The following is a 25,059-nucleotide window of genomic DNA, read 5'->3' as shown; positions in this document are numbered from 1 at the left end:
ATAAAAATTGTCTGCTAATATTCAAAATGTCACCAATGTTCTTTTCTAATGTTCATTACAGTCTGAGAATAGCTCATAAGCAGTACAGTAGCTTATACCTGCAGATATTGTTGATATGCCCATTCCTCCACTATATCATACTGATTTTGCTGCACAACTTACTACTTTTTAGAACTATGACAAATAAACATTTTGGTTGCATTGGGAAACAACTACAGCCTACTTTATGTATTTGCTGAAAATTTACTGTGCTTCCCCTTTAAATACCCATACAATGGTCAATATTGTTAGTATTTTTTTTTTAATAATCACGTTAAAACTGCTAATGTGCCACAAGTGATACCCTTGTACATCACAGACACTTGGCATAAGGTTCGCAATGGTCTTGGAATAAGACAAAATAAAATTTGTTTTGGATTCAAAATAACCTTGCATATATGACTACATAGATGTAATAAAACCACATAGTTATAGATGTAAATGCCACCCATTTCATTGTTTAGCCACCATGTTCTAGGCACTTGCAAACACATCTCATGACGAATCAATAAAAACTATGTGAGAGATTACTTATGGGTCTGGCTTTCTGCCCAGATGTAGTATAGACTGTTGACCATTTAATTAGAGAGTTTAGCACGAACGGTACAATCAGTAGGTTTTTAGAGTAAGAGATATCCTCCTTTCAGTTAAAGGACCACTATCACAAAAAAATATTGTATGTGAAAGGGGTAGGACAAACTATAACGTAGCCAGGGGACCTTGATCCCTTGCAACTACCCCTTTTTTTTTTTTTCTTATTTAAAAGAACATTTTATCTTTTAAATAAGAGTCAACTGTTGTAAATACATGCTAGTTTGTCCCAAAACTGACACTTGTCACTTTTGCTGCACTGCTTGGTTGCATGTAAACATGGAGGAAAAACTTATTATTAAAGCTGTCTTGTATTAGCCATGTACAGTTATCAGAATACAATATTTTCATGATAGTGGTACTTTAAGGTAAGATACTACAGCATTTGAACCCACCGTAGACTTATTTTGTTTAAAAAAAAAAAAGGAAACTTAGTGTGCAATCCTGGTGACTTAATGCATGCAATTTTTTTTTATTGCATCTTAGATACTAATACTATGAGCTTTAGAATAGTAATTATTTTAGAGATTGATCAATATTTTGGTTAATTTGTATTTGTTGCCAATTACTAGCAGAAGATCACCATTAATTGTGCAGTGTAGTTTTGTGCAGAGAGCTAAATTTGCTTTCCTATTTTGCATACCTTTTAAAATGTATTTTCTTTGAATCGATCTATTGATAAACATTATTTTGGAATTGTGTAATCAAATAATGTACAACAAATTTTCATATGCTCTATATAATAGATTTGCTATATGTGCACCCTATCGAGGCATATTAAGATCTTATAGTTTCCGTGTTTTATAAATTGTACAATTAAGTTGCCCTTGCTTTCTACAGTATTTGATGTTGTGCTGAGAATGTTACATAATTATTACAGCGCTTGATAATTATCCCTCTCAAAAAGAATCATTGTTGTGCCACAGAATGTATTGTCAACAGTTGAACATTAGCAGTCAATGTAAGGTGGTCTTCAATTTTTTTTACGACTGTAAATTTGTATTAGATCCCTGTTCACGCATATCTGTTGTCCTAAAGTAAAATTCATGCATCTAAACTACAGCTTAGGTCATACATTCTACAATTTTCTTGAACAATTTTCAGTTTAGCTTTACCAAAACCATATACCCAGATCAAACCTAAACACTTTCAGTTTGTATGCTATCAGGAGGACCCTTGCACTACATAGTTGAAGGTAAATCTAAAGGAAATTTGTATAATGTATAGCCAGCCTTTGTGTATTTTAAATTAAGCGCATGCTGCATTGCTGTGCATTAAGCAGGCCCATTAAAATGAATGGTTAACATGACACATGCATGGTTGTGTATTTTTACACTACACAATGAAAAATCCCTTTTCTAAAGGGTTCACTCATTTTGCATAGGTAACGAACAGGAAAAGCCTGACATGCATGTGCATATGAAACGCACATAAACGTGTAGTAGTACACATCTAAAACAAGCATTACTACATATATGTAAGCAGCATGCGTTTTTTTGTCCGCATGTGGTGCGTTTTTTCACATGCGGTTTTGACGCTTTTTTTATGCTTTTTTTTTGGGGGGGGGGGGGCAACTTGTCAAAACGTGCCAAAAACACACTGCATGCGTTTTCTGCAGCGTCTCCATTGAAGTCTATTAAACCAAAATTGCTACTTGTGGGTTTAAAGAAAGTCCCTGACCCTTTCCAAAAGCACAGTGGCTCAAAAAAGCATAGATGTGAACATGTCCCATAGGAAACCATGTTAAATGGACTGTAGTGCATTTCTGCAATGAGCACTAAAAAACGCATTGCTGTGAACCAGGCCTAAGTGTAAAGGGAGCAATGAAACAAAAGTTTACATAGGTAATGCATTTCAGCCACAAATGGTATGTTGACATACCATGTTGATATAGCATAGAGCTGTCAGCTTTTCATCATTAGAAATTTTTGAAAACATGATGTTTCTTTATGTATCATGTGCATGTGATAATGTTTGCAAACTACTCTGCAACATTTATAGGACAGTGAACACGGGACCAACTTGACTGCAAAGATGGACAGCCTTGGCAGCAATCATTCCATACCAAGCATGTCGGTCAGTACGGGTAGCCAGAGCAGCAGTGTGAACAGCATGCAGGAAGTAATGGATGACATGAGTCCAGAGCTGATTTTGGTTCCAAGCTATGGCTGCAGCTATGATTCCACCTCTTCTTTGGTTCCAAAAAAGGTAAGAGAGTCCATTCAGTGGGGAAAATTGCAGTCAGATTTCTTTTTTTTTTTTTTCTATCCTGTCAAACTATCCTATGGATAGTTTACTATTTCCATTTGTTAAGTTTTTACTTATCAGTGTAAAGGGTTTACAATGTAGTTTTTTTTTTTCCTTAATGTTAGCCTATCTTCTCTTAAATTTAAATCTATATAGACATATCTGTGTGGTACTTAGGCAGCCATTTAGGTGTATTTTTATTATTAATCTGTTAAAATTAGTTGCATACTGGATTCCTACTAGCAAGGAGGCTGGTATGGAATATAATGCAATGTATGCACCTACTTACATATTTGTCCATCGTAACTGTAAACTGAACCATTGCAGTATCATTTTCTTCATTTGGGCAATATCAAAATCTCCAGCAAGAGGAGGGGGCATATTACTTTTAAAGTGTGTGTGTGTGTGTGTGTGTGCTCGTGTGCTCGTGTGCTCGTGTGTGTGTGTGTTCGTTCAGCAATAAAGTTTTCTTAATACCATAAACTTTTTTCCCTTTCCTACTTAAATGGCCAGATCCCAGCATACTTATCACAGTAAAACAATTCAGACTATGGTTACGAGTATATAAACAATGAACTCTGCATTAAACTAATAAATAAAAGCAACAGTGTACAAGAGTGAGTTTACCATGATGTATTTCGTGCAGCCCTTTAATGGCCTTTGAATTTGTGATTAAAATAATATAATTAGTTTGGTAAATAGAAAATATGAAGATGCAAATTCTGCATTTTTTTAAACTAGCACATATCTGCATTGTAGCAATTTTATAGTCCTTTTAAAATTTGTCCTTGTTTAAATAGATAAAATAAAACCTTGAAGGGGGGAATTTAAAGATTGTAAGTTTCCAGTCAATGTAAAATAATAGTTTTTCCAATTATTGAAACTTACATTTGCCATTCTTACTGTATTTATTTATACTACTAAAATAAAAAAAATAGCAGAGGGAAGATGTAAAAATGATTTTCCAAGGACAAGTACCTTTTAATTCTGGTGTGATTTTATGTTAATCTGCATTATGTTAATCTGCATTAATTTGTATCATTCAAATGTTTTTAAACAGTTTTCCATTTTTAGACTATAACTATATTCTTTTGACATTTTCCATGTTAATAAAGTTAACATGACACTTAACAAAAAGATTAAACAAAGACAAAAAAAAACATTTGTTTTTACTGCAATGTGGCATGACAAATCAAGGTTAATTGCCTTTATGTGAAATCATGTTGATGACAATTGCCTGCTCGTTTTTTCTTTTTTTTGGGGGGGTTGTAACAAGTCATTGTTGTCAGGAGAGAAGTAAATAACAATTGTTTGAATTGTTGCCTGCTGTATGCTTTGTAGTACAATAGAATTGCATTCATCACTTTCACTGACCCTCCATTTGTTTACATCAAACCATTTGGCAAGTATTAAATGGACTCATCTACACATATTGTGACAAACCTAATTTTATATACTTTACCCAATTCACTGATTGCTCCTTCATGTTCTATACTTTTGAGCCTTTGAAAGGCAATGATTTAAACTATTGCCTACTTTTATAGTAGGTAAAAAAGTGATCTATAATTTTGAAAACTGACAATTTTAAAATAATTATTGTATGTTAACATCAGTTATAAATGCCAAAGTGGAACAATACGTCCTCTTTTCCTAGCATCTATGAAATAATGACTATGCCTAAACATGCCCTTAACTACTATATAAAAGTTAATCTTTAAAATAACAAAGTCCCAGAAACATCTGAATAATAAAAATGAGATCAATGAAAAACAGAACAACTGCTTAAAGCCCCACTTCTGATTTAAGAGAAGAAAAAGATGTAAGGTGAAACAACCAAAAGCTCAGAGAAGTATTTCTGTTTAATGGCAAATATTTCTGTGCAAAGTAAAAACACTAAAATCAATGAATGTCTGTTTTTTTGCTTTTCAACAAGATTAGTGCAAAGAACATTTGAGCTGTTGCTTATAGCAACTGGTAGGATTCTGTTAGTGCAGGTTACATACTTTAGCCTATAGATGTTTTTGGAACCATTTTTTGTAAATGCTTTGTTGCAGGATTTTAATATTTTGACTGCAATTCTGCAATGCAAAAAATTTAATTCCAGGGTTTAAAGAGTAATGGCCCCTTACACACAAAATAGAATAGTTGACATAGGAGGCCATTCCCAGTAGATTTTTAGTAGAAATAAGGTGTTGTGGATAGAATGGCAGATACGTTGTTTCATAAGGCCTGTGGTATAGAGAAAAAAATCCCCAATCCGTACTGCATATTGCTTTTTTGTGCAGGCATAGATTTTAAAAAATGACTGGTGTCCTTGTATATGTTATTCTATAAATAGAGAAACACCCTCTAGAGCAGCCTTTCTCAACCATTTCAACGCAGAGGAACCCTTGACATAACTTTCCGGTCTCAGGGAACCCCTGCTAAAAATGACTTTATCTACAATTCATCATACATTAGTGTGATGGTCAGAGGTAAGAATGCTCCTTACACTTGTGGTCATTGGGAAGAATTACCCACTTACAGATTGCTAAAAAGATCAATGGTGTCAGGGGGAACTTACATGAGAGGCAAAAATTGCTCATGGAACCCCTGGCAACCTCTGGAGGAACCTTAGGGTTCCACGGAACCCTCTAGAGGATATATAGGGGATTAGTACAAGGTCAAAATGCAGTTGTGCTTTGAGAGGTACAACCACGATTCCAAAAAAGGTGGGACGCAATGAAAAATCTACATAAAAACAGAATTCAATTATTTGCCGTTTTCATAAACCCATATTTTATTCACAATAAAAAATATAAAACATATCAAGTATTTAAACTGAGAAAATGTACTATTTTAAGAAAAAAATTTGACAGCAACACATCTCAGGACACGACAGCAAAAAGTTGACAAAGTGCTCATCCTTTATGTTCTGATTTTGTAACAAGGGTCCGCTCTCCGGTTGTTCTCACAGAGCTTTAGATGTGCATTATTTTCTGGGCCATCTCACTCTGGAAATTACCTTCTGGTATCCGTCCATATTTTCTCTGTGTATCTGTTGTGAAGACCTTATTTTTTTAGTTTTTTTGCCAACCTGGTTGACATTTAAGGATGTGATGTGTTCTTGTCGCCATAAAGAATGAATTAAAAGAAAAAAAAAAGTCGGCAAAGTAAGTGGTACTAACAAGGAAGAGCTGGAAGAACATTTAATTAGGTTCATTGGCATCAGGTCAGTAACAGGATTGGGTATAAAAAGGGCATCTTAGGGAGTCAGTCTCTCAGAAGTAAAGATGCGCTCTGTGAAAAGCTGCGTCTAAAAATTGTCTAACAATTTTCATAATAATGTTCCTCAATGTAAAATTGCAAAGACTTTAAATTTATCATCATCTACAGTACATAATATCAAAAGATTCTGAGAATCTAGAGAAATCTCTGCATAAGGAACAAGACCGAAACACGATTTTGGATGCCTGTGATCTTCGCACCCTCAGAATCATGCCTGCTTTTCATGCAGTGCTGTTTAAGGATGGACATCACTGCAAGGCTTCAGGAATACTTCCAAAAATCACTGTCTGTGAACAGTTTGTCGTGCTATCCAAAAATGCAAAGTAAAGCTCTATCATGCATTGGAGAATTCATATCTGAATATGATCCAGAAACGTCGCTGTCGTCTCTGGCCCAAAGCTCTCATTTAAAATGGTCTGTTGCAAAGTGGAAAACCGTTGTGTGGTCAGACAAATCAAAATTTTACATTCTTTTTGGCAATCATGGGTGCTGCATCCTCTGGACTAAGGAGGAGACCGATGTTCTTGTTTGTTATCAGTGCTCAGTTCAAACTCAGAAGGCACCATCAATGAACAGCATAAGCTTAGGCTAGGTTGGGACAACATTCCTCTCCTAAAACTCCAGTAACTGGTCTTCTCAGTTCTCAAAGGTTTTAAGAGTGTTGTAAAAAGAAGCAGCGATGCTACATTGTGGAAAACTTGGCTCTGTCCCAACTTTTTAGAAATGGGGTTGTATTTTGCCAGCTTTTTGTTGCCCTGTCCCAACTTTTTTTGAGACATGTTGCTGCCATCAATTTCAAAATGGCCTTTTTTTTTCTCTTAAAATGGTACATTTTCTCAGTTTAAACATTTGACGTTTTCTATTTTCTATTGTGAATAAAATATGGGTTTATGAGATTTGCAAATCATTGCATTCTGTTTTTATGTAGATTTTACACAGCGTCTCAACTCATCTGGAATTGGGGTTGTAAATCCTAAAACTGCTAATTCTTTGTTCATAAATTACACCATTTTTATCTTGTGGTAATCATATTCATCAATATGTTCAGCAGACTGCATGCTTGTACCACTGTATTAGTTCAGGACTTATCAGTAGCACATCATTTTCCAATAGGTGTAAACAAAGAAAAAAAAAACTTTTTCATATTCCTTACACAGCTTATTTTAGACCCAGTACTTCTCTGTTCAGTATAGTTAGATTGTGGCTGGTAGGAGAAGTCATCAGAGTGCTGTACATAACTTTCTGAAAATGTCACAGAACCCCGCCTCAGTACTCCTCTCCAGTCCTCAGCCAAGATGCAAGCAATGGGCTGTGTCTTGGGAGGAGTTGTCAAAATATACTTTTGTGCATGGATGTCAATCTGCATTTGCAAGCTGACTGTCCTAGGTAATGGCCACAAGTGATGCTGAGCCTCCATGATTGAAAGAACTGAAATCCAATGAATGAAAATGGGTGGTCCAGTGAAAGTCAGGCAGGGAAGGAAAGAGCTAGATGATGCTGAAGCCTACCAGACATGCAATCTATCTGACCTGCTGCAGCTTTTAATGCACACAATGAATAGCTCAGTAAAATCAGAGTAAGCTCTTTCAGTACAAAGGAGTCTTCACAACTGTGCAAGACTTAATATAAGTTATTAACTTTAAGACATGGGAAAAAAATTGTATACATTTTTTTTGAACATTTTGCATCTTGAATTGGCAAACAATGTGTCTTCACTTAAATAAAAATATAAGAGAAGCATGATTGGATATGTTAAATACTTACCTTTTTAGGATAATTCATAAAAAAAACTGAAAGGTATTTTTTCTTCCCCCCCCCCCCCTTTTTTTTTTTTCTTTTCTTTTTAGAGCTTCTTTACACGTAGTGCTGTTACCCGTGTTTTTTCACACTGGAAAGCCAGTCACCGCTAGGGTACATAGAAAACAGTTGTTTTCTTTCCACTGCAATGCAGGTGTGGTGCAGTAAGCTTTGGTTAAATGAAGACATTGAGCATTTTACTGCAGCACACAGGCACCACATGTCACCACACAGTGCAGCTCAAAGCACTGCTGTGGAGAGACATGAATTAAGTGTCACTTTGTGCACTTCAAATAAACTTGGAAAAAAAAATTAACTCCCCCCCCCACCCTTTCTCATCAAGGCTCACTGCATCCAAAACTTGATAGCCACCGGCATGGTAAAATGCAGCTCTTTAGCATATGGCCATTGTGAACACACCCTTACTGTAAAATACTTTGGCGTGATAGAAATTATTATACAGGATTTATATAGCGCCAACAGTTTGCTCAGTGCTTTACAATATACGGGAGACAATACAGCAACAATAATGTTCAATACAAGAGGGATAGGAGGGCCCTGCTCCTTGGAGCTTACAATCTAGGACATAACTTGATAACACAAATACTTAAAAAAAAAAAAAAAACAGTAACTCCCTCTCCTCGAATTGTACCCTGGCCCAGGTAAGGCGTGTTCAATAGAACTCAAACCCAGTCCACTATTTTGCTTTGCAAAAATACCATACTTCCAAAAATAAGGCCTCACCCTCTCCATCAATTGTCTTCTGAAAGACTTTTCTGAACCCTGGTTTTCATTTTATAAAGCAGTTTTATTTAGGGCTGACCAGATAAATTTAATTAATTTTGAATACTTTGGTTAAAACACTGCTCAGTGACTACACCTTTTCTAGTGTAACAAACAACAGAGCATTTTTTTTTCCTTATTGGAACAACTGGAAAATATAAAGCAAACTTATTTTCCATTATTATACAGTATTTATATAGCGCTAAAAGGTTTGCTCAGCACTGTACATTATAGTGGGGGACAGAACATGAGACAATACAGTAACAAAACAATACACGAGGGGTTCAAGGGCCCTGCTCTTTCGAGCTTACAATCTAGGATTCTAAAAAAAAAATTTTTGGGACAGTTATTAATGCAAGATATCACCAGCACAAACAATTTATTAGAATGGTGGGCAGTGGGTTTGATCTGTATATTTTATTTTTAAATTTGCCACATCACTAGCAAAGATGAGTAGATGAGAAACGTTCCATTAAGCAGTACTGAAAATCATTGCCTGATGCCTTGGGAGAGACGAGACATCGTCCAGAACTGACACTGTGAATGCACACCATTGTCATCAACATGGGGTACACTGTGGTTGTTTTAAATTTGTTTTAATATAACCCCCCTCTTCTAATTTTTTGTTTTTTATGCTTATAACTTTATATGAAAAAATTAAATAAATAAAAATTTAAATAAAATAAACTTTCTGAATGCCAAATATTATTCCCATGCTTAAAAATAAAACTAAAAAATGATATATAGCTATGAAAAAAAAGTTAACAAAAGCATAAAAATTACCAAGCTAATAAAGGCATTAGTTCTACAATAATAAAACAGAATTCAAAAATGAAAAAAGGGATCTTTTACTTCTGTCTATTGGGATAACTCTATCCCTATTTAATGAGACACTACAAGGAACAATGATGGTATGCAAAGGGCAGTATGCCAGATTTTACCTTTCTTTGGATTGTAGTAATGGAAGTTGATTGCTGGTTGGTTGCTTCAGTTCACCTTCATTTTATAAAGGCCGATACTGCCCGGATCACACGTACCCTTTTTCCACACTACATATTCCTGTTATCAATCTTTAAAGTGGAACTGCATTTGTTTAATAATGTAACCCCCCTCCTGACTGACTGTAAAATAGAAAAGCAATGACCTGACCTGTGTCACTGTTTTATAGTCTACAGTGTTACCTCTGTGCTTGTGCAGGCCCCCCCATTTTTTATAATCACCATAGCCATGTCTGAAAGCACTGATGCGGTCACTGATGCGGTAAAGTTTGCACAGACATGGGCAGACACTTGGTTAATATCTGTATTTGATTACAATAAATTTCATTTTGAACAGGAGGGTATGATCCACAGTTTTGTGTGTAACTACAGTTATACATACACACAGGGATAGTTTAGTACCCAGAAGTCCCTGGCACTGCATACAGCCACACAAAAATGGGAGAAGGTGGCTGTAAGCAGCTGTGCACCTCTGCTTGAGTAAAGTGGTGCATGTGCACAGGAGTAATACCCTGAATGCAGGTAATGTGTGTTTGGGACACTGTCTGTGTAAATGCACCACTTTTTACATAAGTAATGTTGCATAGCTATGTACAGCCACCTTCACTCATTTATGTCTATAGGCCAGTAGAATTTAGGTCAGGTTGAAACCCCACCTACAGGTCTTTATTTTGGAACTTTCCTTGCCCCTATTCTGTGCTACAGTCTGTAAGACTTAGTTTCTGGTCTCATGGCAGTCTATGTGGATTACCCCAATGACTGGCCCACTTGAGAATGCTGTGCATGAGAGGAAGTGTGTTGGGGCTGTAATTTCCAGAGGAGGGTCTTTGGATCAGAGGCACAGTCTTTAATGTACAGGACACCATTGCTGTCCCCTTCCCACAGTTTAGTGATCTGTCGTTCCTGGAGTTTTTATTTGAGAACTTTAGAGCTGGCCAGGCTTTGATTGTAATGCTGCCCCTACCTGTAACAGTCTTCTGTATATCTTTTAATTGATCCATATAATATATTGCCATTCAGGCATGCCCATAGTTGAGATAAATACCAGAAAGAACACCGACACTACTATATATACCTAAAGAATATGTAAACTCTCACCTTGTAAAACAACCCATTCAGTTAAAAAAAAAAAAAAAAAAAACATTTGTGTATAGATATAAAAAAAACATTATAAATATCTGCCCCCCCCCTTTTTATTAGTAATAACATACCTCTGTTCTCAGCTGCATAAGGAGCTCAGAGAGCTGGGGGAAGAAAACCACAATACACTGATCTTCCCAGTGAATGGTTGTGCAGGGGTGGAGTGGTGTGTCCACACAAGTCTGGCCATTGGATTAGCTCCCAGCACAGTTAGGAAACTGACCACCCTCTGCTCTCATGTCTAATTTGGTCAGTTTTTAATAGGCAAGCAGAGGGACTGGCAGGAACACAAGGGATTTTACACAAAAAGGAAGCAAAGAGAACAGGATACATCTTCATACAAGTACATGGTGCAGCAGGCACATATCAGGAATATGAAGTGTTGGCTTTATATATCATTCAAATATATGTGCAAACAATTTATTTAATGATAAAAATAGTGTTGCTCTGTGCAAACAAAAAACACATTTATACATTCATTTGCATCCAAAGTAAAAGTAACTCCACACAAAAAGTGATGCTTCATGTAGTTCAGTGCTACAATTCTTTCCAATAAAGTTAAAAACACTCAAGCAATATCAAGCCTATTCCCCCTTGCAATACTTACCACAATTAAAAATAAGGTGGTCTAAATACCCTTTAGGTGGGATATCCACAAACTCCTTGCAATTCCTTTACTTGCTCCTCTCCATCTTGAAGAGAGAATATCTGTGCAACTCGCACATAGGTGCGTAGATTCAAGAAATCTGTACAATCAGATTATAATACATATCAGCTTTAAAAGTTTGTACTATTTGACTTCAGCGCAGAACTAAAGCTAGGTATACACAATTTTTTTTTCATTCAAACAGTGCTCTGAACAGATTCCTGCTTCCACACAACTAAGGTGGATGCTGGAATCATTCCTGCGGTGCCACTGTATTTTGACAGTGGTGACTCTTCTGCTGTCAGAATACACTGATCAGCTCTGCAGCTATTGGCTTCAGACCTCTGACCTATTAAGGTTTTCCAGTAGGACTGTTCAACAGAAGCTGATCTAACAATTGGCTTCTTTCAGACAGCCAGGATCACACACACGGATTGCAACTTGGTGAGTTTCTGCTGAATTGGCTGAATTTTGATTGATGTCCCCGGCTTAAATCCCCCTATGCTTTACAACTGAAGACGGTGCCATCTTAGCCTCTCTTTACATCAGGAGTTGCAGTGGTGCTGCACATGTAACCAGCTAGGACACTAGCCGTTGTTCGGTTGAGTGTAAATACACTGACACCTGTGGCAATTGTTGTCCCTAGAGGCTTGTCGTGAATGTAATTGTCTTGGGAAACCATTAAAGCGGAACTAAACCTTCCTAATCCTTTTCAGCCAAGGAAGGTGCCATCTTAGCCTCTCTTTGACCCACAACTGCCATGGTGCTGCACATTTTCAGTTATGACACCAGCCATTTCATAATGTGGTTGAGAGTATAAGCAAATGTGCCAGAATGTAACTGTTTTTTTGAAACTGTTAAAGTGGAACTTTAGTCAAAAATTGAGTCCTGCTAGATCACTCACTTCAGGCTGGTCCCTTTTGGGGGTATAGCTATGTAAAACATTACAAATCAGTACCTATAAAATCTGGTGATACACTGTCTCACCCTGCTCTGCACATGCTCAGTTGATCTGCATTTTTAGGCAGTGTGCTGACATTGTAGAGGCCAATCTGCTGACAGCCTAAAGAAAAAAGTGGAACTAAACCTATCGCTTTAACTGTTTAAAAAAACAGTTACATTCCCAGCACGCCAGGAATGCCGTTACATTTGTTTGTTTTGTTAACCAAACCGTCAAACCAGCAAGTGACTGGTGTAATAACTGATCATATATATATATATATATATATATATATCTATCAAGATGGAAGTTGCAGATCAAGCAGATGGAAGCTTACTTAGCTGTAAAGGATAGGAGGGTTTAGTTCTGCTTTAACTGCTGCTCAGGGCTCTGAGTTTCAAGAAAATGGCAGCCTCCAGTAAGAAGAAACAGGGACAATGCTGAACATTATTTTTTGTAATCAGTTATGAGTAAAGTTCCACTTTCAATCGATGGGTTTAGTTCCACTTTGTTTCTTCAAACTGTTACATTCAAGGCATATTGTGACTAATACTGATCAGTTGCATTTGCTCTCACCTGAAATGTCAAGCCTGCAAATGACTGGTGTCATAACTGATCACATGTACAGAACCCTGGCCATTGCCAATCAAACAGAGGCTAAGATGGCAGCTACCTTGGGTGTAAAGAATAGAAGGAATTAGTTTTGCATTAACCTGTAACATTCGTAACAAAGAAAGGAGTTAAACACATTGCTTTTATTTCTCAAACTGTTCCATCCAAGGCATGCTTTTAATGACAGCTGTCAGAAGTGTTTGTGCTGTAGCCTGAGCTGTCAAGCCTCCAAGTGGCTGGTGTCCTAACTGATCACATGTGCAGCACCATTGCAGCTGCAGATCAAACAGAGGCTAACATGGCAGCTTCCTTGACTTTTAAAGAAGAGGAGGGTTTAGTTCTGCTTTAAGACATAATAGACACTTTTATCCCACATTGCACATGTAATCACCAAAATAAGGAATGAAACAATTCCTGTTATTAATGTAATTATAAAAAAAACTCCTGACCAATGCGTCCTCTCCTGGCAACCAATCAGGACTCCTCTTTCATTTTGTAGGCCTATGCTGTGCTGATGAAAGCTGATTTGTGGATTATTGCCCGCCATTATTAAATAAACATCAATGTGCGGCCTATAATTTCCAATCTAACCCCCCCAAGAGCTGATGAATGTGTTCACTGCAGATTGTGATGAGGACAATGTCTGCCTTGAGAGTGCAGGCCTTCCTGGGGTCCTCCTCCTGCCATCATTGGACACAGGCAGAGCCTCCATCAGAGTGGAAATATGGAGGAGCACCATTTTGGGGGGAGTTCCCATACTTCCTGACAGCTGTTGTCATAGATTTCCATGGCCGCACTGTCTCTTTAAAAATGAAAAAGAGAGAGAGAGTGAGGCTGGAAAGTGCTAGAAGTGAGCAGGCTGTGGAGGAGCCGCATCCTCAGCACCCTTCTCCATCCTCCTCCATCCTCAGCACCCTTCTCCATCCTCAGCATCCTCCTCCATCCTCCAGACTGGTGTGCGGCCAGGGGCCGGGCCCGCTCTCAGCAGCGCTACGCCGCCACCCAGATTAAAGGGAAAAAAATAGCCGAGTTCCAGCCAGGAGGGGGTGGAGACTGCACAACCAAACCCCAAAAATAGAGCATCTAAAAGACAAAAGGAGCCACCCGCTTGTGCACACAGGGAGCTGCTAGCAGCGTTCAAGTGAATGAGCCAAACACCCCCCCCCCCCCCTCATCTGTAGTGGGAGGACGGTGTAAGGGGGGAGCAGCATGCCAGGCACCGACACACGGCTCTCCCCCCATCCCCAGCCCGTGCCCCGGCTCTGCTGTGTGTAGTGGGGAGAGCTGCAGCCTGCCGGCCTGATTTCTTCTGTGTAGCAACTGGGTTATTGAGTGTGTGTGTGTGTGTGTGTACGTGTGGGATATAAATAAATATATCTCCATAGATTCCCTCCCCGTCCCCTCCTCCTCTGCCTCCTCCTCCGGCTGGATGGGATTGTGGACGAGCTATAGGGGAAGCTGCTGCTGCCGCCGCTACTGCCGTGGAGCCACACAAGCATCTCTTTAAAAGGATCAGCTGACCCCGCCGCCACCGAGCTCCAGCTGCAATGGGCTGCCTGTCATCCTCCTGCCCCTCGCCCGCTGCCAGCCGCACGGACTGAGGAGAAGAGAAGAGAGAGGGCTGTGCGCGGCGGCGGCGGCGGCATCCATCGTCAGCGCACCGACACCGAGGAGGGGAGAAAAGCCCGTAGCCAGCAGAAAAAGAGGGGGGCACACCGGAGAGAGCAGAGAGGGAGAGGAAGGGGGGAGTGAGGAGACAGCGGGAGAGAGCAGAGAGCGGGGGGGGAGGGAGGGTGGGGGAATCACGTTAAACTATGCATCTCCTACAGCCGTGCTGGCGCGGACGGAGGGCTGAGAGAGAAGCAGAAGCCGGGGCCACACCACACTCCTTTCTCCTGCTTTTCACCCCTTCCTGCAGGATCATGCATTCATAAGGGATGAGGCGGACCACAGGGATCCCAGGCCTGAGCTGCGGCCTACCCAGTCAGTGCAAAGTCAGGCACTTCATTACCGGACCCGCGAGCGATTCGCTACAATCAAATCAGCATCTTTGGTAAGTCAGCGATATTTAGCCTTATTTTTATTCTGCACCCCCCCCCCCCAACATTGCCATCACCCATCCCCCCTCCCCCCCCTTCCTCTTCTTCTTTCCTCCTCCTCCCTGTACCCCCCCATCGTCTTCTGCTGCACCTTCCCCTCACCTCATCCTGGCACCCTCAACCCCATCACCCCTCCCTCCATAAAAAGAGATTTGCATCTCTTGGTTACCCTCCCCCGTCCCCTATCTGTCGTTCATGTTTTAATGTTTGTTGGCATAGCAACCAGGGCTTGCAAAGGAGGAATTCTAGCCCTGTGCATGGAATACAAAATTCCCTTGATATTGTGTGTGTGTATATATGTGTGATGATGGTGATCACATATATATAGATATATACACCCAGATGTGTGGGGAATCTGACAAAGAGGTATTGTGGGAATGGCAGATTTGTGGTCATACTGCAATATTAAAGGAAGCTGGGCAGGGAGATGTCTTCTGAAAGACGGATCTCTTTGTGTGTGTGTGCTTTTTTTTTTCCCCCCTTTTTTTTTCTTCATGTCACCTGTGTGTATCAATGCCCTCCGATTAAACCTTTCTCTCTATGTATAGCTTCCCTCTTTTACTGATGGGTGGTGAGGTTTTTTTTTTTTTTTTTTTTTTTTTTTTTTCCTGCTTGACCCTCCCTGACTGGTGACGGGTGGTGTATGTCTAGTATATTGAGAAGCCTATACCAAAGGCATACATGTTTGTGATGTGATAACACAGAATAATAATGGATTTCTCCTCGTTGCTGTTGGACATCTGTGTTCTTTATTCTAGGGGTCAGCTGCTGTGTTGCAGTCCTATAACATGTGTATTTCTATATCTATAACATGCATAATCCTCAGATTTTCCCAGCTCGATAGATGGGTGTCCTTGCACAAAAAAAAAGGGGGGGGGGCTGTGTCACACCCCTTTACCATCATATGTGTATATATGGCTATATATTCATATATAGGTAGATATGCATTGTGTAAAATGTATGTAATGTCTTTATGGACATGCATTAGCAGTGCAAGGCTGAAACCTTTTATCACACCAAAATTGTTCAGTAGGGTTTCTTGCCGTGCTTATCAATGCTACAATTATGAATAAGGGGCAGACCCAGATTTTGTCGACATCCAGTGATGCTGGTTGATACAAGAGTACAAATCCAATTTCTAGATATGTTGCTGGATATTCCAAACCCTGGCATATGCCATACACGAGTACATGGCAGTGTTTGATAATGCATGAAAAGCCGTTAACATGAACATGCACTTGTAGTGTTCAGTCCTCATCTGACAAGATGCTCTTTGCAATAACAACATGGTCATCATAGCAGAGGAACCATTTTTTTTTATTTTTTCCTATTCTCTAATCCCCTGAAGTTCCTGTTGAATGACACATCTCTTATGTCAGTGCATACATATGTAAAGACAGAAAGGTAATTATAGGGTTCTGCTAAAAAGAAAAAAATGCTTACTCATGTAAAAAGACAAAATTTTAGCATAGAGAGTCATCCAATCTCAGACTGCACATATGAAGAAGCAAGGCTTAAAATAAGGAGAGTGCCTTTAGTATTGTGTGGCCCCATCATACATTTGCATAACGTCTGTTGCATGTAAACATCCTTATGCTATGTACCAAATTTGAAGCAGTGTTGATCTACAGCAAATCCAATTAATGGTCCATGACTGTACCACTGCCTTCTGATTTAGCCTAATATTTCAGAACATTTCATGTGCCCAGCTATTTTATTTTTAGCAGGTAGTTGTGAGCAAATCATTTCTGGTTCTTGGTTCTCATTAGTTGTACACCATATTGCAGTGGATCCTTTCCAGAGCATGCAGCTCCTTGTAACAATTCATACAAATATTTAACCTACAACTATATACTTGACTAAAATTGAGCTTCTTTTGAAGTATCACATGTAGGCCAATGCTTCTGGAAATAACCTTTGCAGGAGCACACTTGAGAAATCAGTGGTGGTGGAAAGGGGGGGGGGGGGTTTGCTTGTTGAATGGTATGGTCTTTTCTTAAAATATCTGACTTCAGTGATTGGATCCCCAGTAGGGTCTTGCCTTCATTTAGTGGTGTCCTCAAACTAATTGGGGTGGGTGTTCAGTCAGGAGTTGTGGGAAACGGTAACATTTTGAGACCTCTTCCTCTCCTTAACTACATGGGTGAGGGTGAATGTGTAGTTTTTGAAAGATGGCTATAAAAGTTGATACCATCGTTTGAGATTTGCAAAGCTGCAATGCATAACTTTTTTGGGGGGAGCGATGGGCTTAGTTATACTTTAAGCGATGTCTGGTTAATTTTAGGCCACACCACCAGCATATTTCAGTTTTGCTTGGGTACTGATGGCCTTCTAATATACTGAAAGGTAGAGTAACTTGTTTTCTGTTGGCCTTCACATTATTAATATTATTTATACTCCTATGCAGAAGGCGAATAGGAGTAGCCATAGCACTATAGACTTCAGAAAATTCTGGTAAATGAAAAAAGCCAACAGGGTTATGAGATTACAGAAGGTGATGTTGTCAGTACTGCAAGACTTGCTTTGTAGTAAGAAGCAGCAGTACCTTTAGCCTTGTACACACAGGCCAAAATCAATGGGCTCAGCAGGAAGGGGCCGACTTTCGGCCCATGTGTGCAGCTGTCTGTTCTACAAAGCCAGTCTCACACCCAATGGCTGCGAATGCTGATCAATGTGTTCTATCAGAATACAATTGTACAACCGGGGAGATCGTCATACCAGCATCACTTGCGCTGGTACAGCGATCAGTGTTTTTTTGGGGTTTTTTTCCCGTTCAGTCCAGTGGGTTATACCCAACTTTAAGCTCAGTAGCAACCAAGCCTCTGGAATTTGGCCACCTTCTGAGTTTGACTTTGAAAGACTGGCCATGTGCCTGCTGTAGTAATTTTGTAAAAGGCAGTTGTGGCTTGTCTTCTGGTGCTCATAAACTTTACATTGAGTTCCAGTATTGTGAACCAGTCATATGGTTATTTTCATTGTACATACAGAAAGTCCCTAATATGTGTTGTTTTCTAATGCATTTGTGCAGATTTGTTTCCTTTTGTATGGCAGTCTGTCCTGTGACATCACTCTCATTTTAAAATACGCTTGCTTTTCTGTGGTTTTAATAAGAAGAAATGCAAAATATAGCGTTTGAGATCTTAAAAGGTGTAGGACAAAATGGCCACAGAAATGAAAAGAATGTTTGTTTATATATTATAGTTTTATGTCAGTGATCAGATTCCTCATTATTTTTGCATCATCTTGGTTTTAGTAACTGTCTTCTTTTGTGTTACAAAACACATTCCATTTCTGGCTAAATATACCACTGTTTAAAAAAGTTATCGGTCCAATAGTTTTCTTCTGTGTCTTTTGGGCTTAAGATGCCCATTGAAACTGGAGCGGCAGACCCTAATTCAGGCATATATTATTTTATTGTCACCAGAAGATCATTTACTTGCTGTGATAATACCTGTAATAATGTTTTAAAACCTGTCATAATAGAAATATGGGCATTGCTGAGATAGTAAGATGGTCTGACCTCACCAGACGCCCAACAGCCAGGGCTTGCCAAGTGTTTAAATTCCAACAATACTGGGGTTGATTTACTAATGGATTAGAACATGTTCACTTTACAAAGCGAGTAAGCTGAAGCTGTGTTCACTCTGAGTACGCAACCATATACATGGAAAATGTGTAAAAAAAAAAAAAAAAAGTTTTTGCTCTTCCAGATTGGATAATTAAAGTCAGCACAGCTTCATCTCATTCACTAAGCAAAGAGTCTATTCTCCTTTTTTTCTTTTTGTTTTTTTTTACTCCTTACCTGAAATCATGGTTGCATGGTGATGTCAGCCCGGGTCTTCTCTTCTGTTTACTTCCTCCTAAAAGGGTCCTCCTTTGGTTGTCCACATCCACTGCCTGCATGACCTGGGCAGTTCTACTTATGGCCTGCTGCGGGGTCCTTTCATTAGAAAGAAGAGGCTGATGTCCTCACAGAGGGACAGCAGGGGACCAGTTGTCTCAGGGTGCTCTGACAGCTTCAAGCTGCAACTCTTTGACATCAGGTGACCTGTGATTTCCTGACATTCCAGCTAAATTTTTCATAAGTAGAATGCACTTTATTAAAGGCTAAATGTTCAGATTCCAACAAATGGCTCAATTATGATTTGATTCTCATACCATTCTACTTTTTTAGAGCTCATTTTGTGTCCTCTGTTGTTCTGTTTATTGTCATTTATCATTTTGTTGTCCTGTCCTGCCATATTGCATGCACAAGTGAGCAAAACCTTTATGGGCAGTTGTAGTCATTTGTTTACCCCTACTTATATTCTAGAATACCCCAACAGACAAGTTTTGTTTTTGGGCAAACTGTTAGTAAAACCTTCATTAAAGCTTACAGGGAGTATGTAACAGGCTGGTTGTGCAATTGGGACAGTGCAGGTCAGGGTTCGTTCACACCAGATGCAGTCCGTTGTTTTTTTTTTATCTTCATTTTTGCATCAAAAATGCATGCACAGCGTTTCCATGTGTTCCAGTGACCCCAGTAAACACCAGTGCAGTCAGTTCCAGTGCTGTCTGGTACAGAAATAAAGTAGAACATAAACTGCTTATCTTCTGCACAGAACTGAACTGGAACACTGTAAAATGCATCAAAATGCACAGGAATGGAGTGTGGTATGAACTGTGAGCAAAAACGCATCTGTAGTGCATTTTGTGTTGTGAGCTGGTCGTAAGGCCTCATGCACACTGCACCTCAAAGAAGCTGCGCCTACATGCGGTTTGTGCTTTTACTTTTCTCTACCTGTTAACTCCCCTCCATGTTACCCTGTGTGTCCATGCATGTGTTTTCAGGAGTTTAATGGCAGGGGAAATTACAGGCAAAAAAATGTGCACTGGAGTTTTTTTAAGCCCAGTGTGCATGGACCCATAAAAAGTTTTTTTTAACACGGAGGGGAGTTTACAAGCAGAGCTCAAATGCCTCTAGAAGCAGCTTTTTTTGAGCTGCAGTGTGCATGAGGCCTAACCCTGCTCATTGTTATTGCATGCAGTGTTTAATCTATTCGCGCTACTTGTAAAAATGTGGGTCATGTATGAACATCTTTTAGGGCTTGAGTGTTCTGTGCTTCTTGTCATGTGGCAAGCTGTTCTTTTGCAGCCCTCGTCTAATACTGTTGACATTATACGTAGGACTCACTGAATTCTGCTTAATAGCATATGTAGTATACTTTGGAATTTAAACTTTGGCATCTTCTTAAGCTGCACATACTTGGATTGATATTCAAACAGTTCAGCAGGGTCCGGACAAACTTTGATCCATGTGTGGGCACTGTGGTTGAACGGAAGTCTATCTACTGATCTACTTCTGTTCTGTTGGAAAATCTCTGCTCGATAAGCACTGAAGGCTATAGCCTGCAGCGCCAATCCGTGTTTTCTGAAGGCGGGGAAGTCTCCTGTCAGAATTCAATGACACAGCGGGGAGGATTCCTCCATGCACATCAAGTATTGGGCCCATTTTTTTTCTTGAACGTTGGTTGAATTAAAAAAAAACAGACTAATGTATGAGCTGCCTTAGCTGAGCGTAGATGAAACTTTGTTTCAACATAGATCTGATTAAATGAGAATAGGCCTTGCACAGCCATGGAAATTGAAATGTGTGTAGCTATTGTAAGATGTAAATTGCATGTAGTAGTCTAGTGGAGTATTAAGGTACCCATATATTATACCCAACCTGAGCTTGTATGGGGCACTAAAAGATTTTGAACTTGTCTATTCAAGATTGTACAGGGGACTGTAGATGCTGTTGCATGATTTCAGGTTGTGTAAAAAGTATGGTTTCACAAAAACACATATACATAATCATCTAGATGGCTGCAGCATCGATCTGACGCTGCAGCTATCCCCTGCCGTTCATTCAGTTCTCAGTCTTCGGTGAGGAAAGAGCTGGCGACTGTTATTGTTGGGATCCTTGCAGAGTCTGGACTGGCTCTGTGATGTCAGCTGACAGTGGGCTTTAGCCCACTGTTGGCTGAATCTGTGACACAGGAGTGCAGAACTAAACGCACTCCTGTGATCCCCCCGCAGAAGTATACACAAAAGAGCTTTGGCTATATTTCTCCTTTAACTGAATGTATTGCTTAGCTTGCAAATGCTTTATTCAGTAATAACTTTGCCACTTTTAAATTAAGTCCAAAACTTAACATTTACCTCTATAATTTGAGATGCCTGTACTGGCCATATAATTAAAAAGCCAGAATATGAACTTGAATAGCAGAATTGGGAGTTCTGTGAAATTTGACAGGTGGACAGGCATTCCATGGGATGTGCAAATGGAGCAGGAATATCATTTTACTGTCTTCTTCACTCTTTGATTTTTTTTTATTTTCGTTACCTTCATTTTTCTTTTCTTTCTTTTTCTTTTCTTTTTTTTTTTAGATTTTCTTTGCCTTCTTTAAATTTAATGTGACCAGGTGAGACAATTAGAAGGCTGGTGATCCATGCACTGGAATGGGATTAGTGTGATTACTCAGTAGTTACAGTACAAATGTATGCATACCTTGTTAAATGACATTTTAATCTGGGCTTCAGGTAAACCCCTGCCTAAGGCCGGCCATACATGGGGCGAAATTTGACTGATTTTTCGTCCGAAGAATTATCGCCCGACTTTCGTTCTCTTAGTGGGTCATTGGTACCGGCCGATATTCATGGTCCCTCCCCTTTTTGGTGATTGGGCATGTTGGAAAATTCATAAAAAACTACCGATTTTCAACTCAATGATGGTCAAATCGTACAATCGTTTTTCCGAAAAGAATATGCGCATGAGCTGTGACCTGGAAGGAACAGAAGTTTTGCCTCTTATATGGGAATTCGAACCATGTATGGCCTGCATTACTGAGGATCTATCTACAAACTGCATTGCAGTTAGAGACTGCCAGGGAAGAAGGAGAAACAGCTGCAGTTTTTTAATATAGGCACCTAGAGGTGCCTGCTCAGTCTCCCAACCCCTCCTGTTGTAATCAAATCTCAGGCTGCTCAGAAACTTTCAGGTATTTTCGGAGCATGCCATTAAGCGTTGCCCCCACATATTCTATTGGTTCATCCCTAAGATCAGCAATCATACTGTAGAAGTACAGAAGAATTAGGAGTTTTTGATTGGCACAACTTCCTAAGATTTGGCCATGATGATGAGTATTAGAGGTTGCTGCAAGCATGTGCAGGTACCTGTAGTTGCCTGTGCTTTATGCCTGCAGCAGTTTTTCAGTCCTGCTCCCCCCGACAGTGTTTAAGGAACCTGGCCTAGTCAGGCACACCCACCCTAGCCTGTGTTTGGACAGTTAATGATCAGCAGTACACTTCCAAGTGATCCCTCTGTCTTCCAGTGAGCATGTGTGGATAATCTGATTAATGGACGGTTTTGACCCTATTGTATGTAAGTAGCAATTTTGTATGTTGCAAAATACTGCAGTAGGTGAACCGTAGAGAGACTACAACCTGGATTTTCGTTATTGGTTCTTAGTGTTACCAAATTGAAGAAAACCTGGTGCCATCTTTACAGCTTGGGGTTTTCTCTTCCAGTATGAGGAAAGTAATGTGAGTGTTTGGCTGGTTAAATTGTTTAGGTTCAGATTACCAAAAGGACTGCGCCAAGCTACTTGAATTAAAAATAAATAAATAAATATTCGAAGAAAGCGTGCAAGGCAATGTAAATTGGTTTTGATGTGGCATGTGGATTTCTAGCTAAACACTCCAGAATCCTTGAGAGATACAGAAAGTTATTGAGTGATCCAAACTCTTTTCTGTCTAAAGCAGTAGTAATGTTTTTGGGCTATACCTGGTAAATAATCCATTTTATTAATAAAACTAGGAGTAATGTATAAAGGCTGTGCACATGGGGCATTGGAATGCTGTCTTTAAAAGTTGTATGTTATGAAGGTATGAATTTCATATAGTAAAACTAGCTGGTATGTTTTAGTCTATGCACACTGGGAATAAAAAATGCTACTTATACAGGTTTTTGGCATTTGTATTGTTTTTCTTCGGCCTGTATAAGCAGCTCTAGGTTAGTCTATTTGTCCAATGCATATTTGGGTGTTTACAGGCATGTTTGTTGAGGAGTGTTTTCAGGCAGAAAAAACATCGGAATCATGTTTTTGAGAGGAGTTTTAGGCAGAAAACCGCTTAATGTGCATAAACGCGACATTTAGGAGTGTTCAGTGTTTTCAATCATACATTGATTATAGTGAAAAATGAGCAGAGGGGAATGTTTTGGAAGAAAACTCTTATAATAGCAAATGGCCAGAAACACTCATAAATTCTTGTGCAATACGAGCCATTATGAGCATTTTTAATGTTGCTTTTTCTACCAGACGTTTGTGTGAATGGACCCTTGTAGTTTCACCTCTGCTTTCCACTTGTGTGTTATGTCTATTGTTAGTTTTGTGGAAAATGGCTCTTAGCAAATAGTAATGTCTAAATTAAGAAATGCATCAATTTCTGTATCCCACATCAATCAGCTAGGGCAGGGGTCTCCAAACTGCGGCCCTTTGATTGCCTTTATCTGGCCCTTGGGGCACTATTCCTCCCACTGATATGAGGCACCATTCCTTCCACTAATACCAACATTGGGACATAATTCCTCCCACTTCTATAAACTACAGAACACTATTATATCTACAAACTCTAAAGATGGTGCACTTTTCCTCCCACTGGTACCGTCATTGGGGTACTATTCCTACCATTGACATCTACAATGGGACATAATTCCATCCATAGATATAAAATATAGAGCACTATTACTCCTGCTTTAACTAAAGTTGGGGCACTATTCCTACCACTGACACCAATGTTGGAGCACCAGTCCTTCCACTGACACCAGTATTGGGGCAAATTTGTCTTTCATTGACACCAGTGTTGGGAAACCATTCTTTCCACTGACACCAGTGTTGGGGCACTATTCCTCTCACTGATACCAATAATAGGGCACTATTCCTTCTACTGACACCAATGATTGGGCACTATCTCTGCTGAATTCTCCACTCCTGCTGGTTATAGTCTGGCCCCTCTTAAGTCAGAAGACCAAAAAACTGGCCCTTTGTTCAGAAAGTTTGGAGACCCCTGAGCTAGGGGAAAGGGAAAACAGAGGATTTACCCCCCTTCCTGACCAGGCCATTTTTTTTACGTTACAGCACTGCGTTACTTTAACTGACAGTTGCATGGTCATGAAACACTGCACCCAAATTAAATTTATGTCCTTTTTTTTTCTAAAAATTGAGCTTTCTTTCAGTGGTGTTTGATCGCCTGTGCATTTTTTATTTTTTGTGCTATAAAAAAAAGGCCGACAATTTTGAGAAACAAAAAAAATATTTTTGACTTTTTGCTATTAAACATGTCCAGTAAAAAAATTTTAAAAATAATTTCCTCATAAATTTTGACTAAAATGTATTCTTCTACATGTCTTTGCTAAAAAAAAATCCCAATGCGTGTAAATTAATTGGTTTACGCGAAAGTTATAGTGTTCACAAATGGTGATATATACAGTGAAGGAAATAAGTATTTGATCCCCTGCTGATTTTGAATGTTTGCCCACTCACAAAGAAATGATCAATCTAAAAATCGAATGGTAGATGTATTGTAACACTGAGAGACAGAATAGCAACAATAAAATTCAAAAGAAATGCATGTCTAACAAATTATGCACTGATTTGCATGTTCATGAGGGAAATAAGTATTTGATCCCCTTCACAAAACATGACTTAGTACTTGGTGGCAAATCCCTTGTTGGCAATCACAGAGGTCAGACGTTTCTGTAGTTGGCCACCAGGTTTGCACACATCCCAGATTTTGTCCCACTCATCTTGGCAGATGCTCTCCAAGTTATTAAGGTTTGGTGGCTGACATTTGGCAACTCAAACTTTCAGCTCCCTC

The 25,059-nt window shown here is 39.4% G+C and overlaps 1 protein-coding gene across 3 annotated transcripts in view; it reads left to right on the top strand.

Annotated features, from left to right (window-relative positions):
- Positions 1-25,059, top strand: part of TAOK3 (TAO kinase 3) — a 413,079-nt gene that overhangs the window by 181,727 nt on the left and 206,293 nt on the right. For all 3 annotated transcript variants that reach the window (XM_089677299.1, XM_089677309.1, XM_089677316.1), the window contains 2 exons: positions 2,632-2,838; positions 14,979-15,113. In XM_089677299.1, coding sequence (XP_089533425.1) covers positions 2,632-2,838; positions 14,979-15,113 — 342 coding nt within the window. The remainder of the gene's footprint in view (positions 1-2,631; positions 2,839-14,978; positions 15,114-25,059) is intronic.

Source organism: Staurois parvus, unplaced genomic scaffold (genome assembly GCF_062004578.1).
Source record: "Staurois parvus isolate SC_StPar_1 unplaced genomic scaffold, SC_StPar_1.0 ptg000014l, whole genome shotgun sequence".
NCBI lineage: Eukaryota > Metazoa > Chordata > Amphibia > Anura > Ranidae > Staurois > Staurois parvus.
Note: the sequence above shows the minus strand (reverse complement) of the source record. Positions and strands in the feature narration are given on the sequence as shown.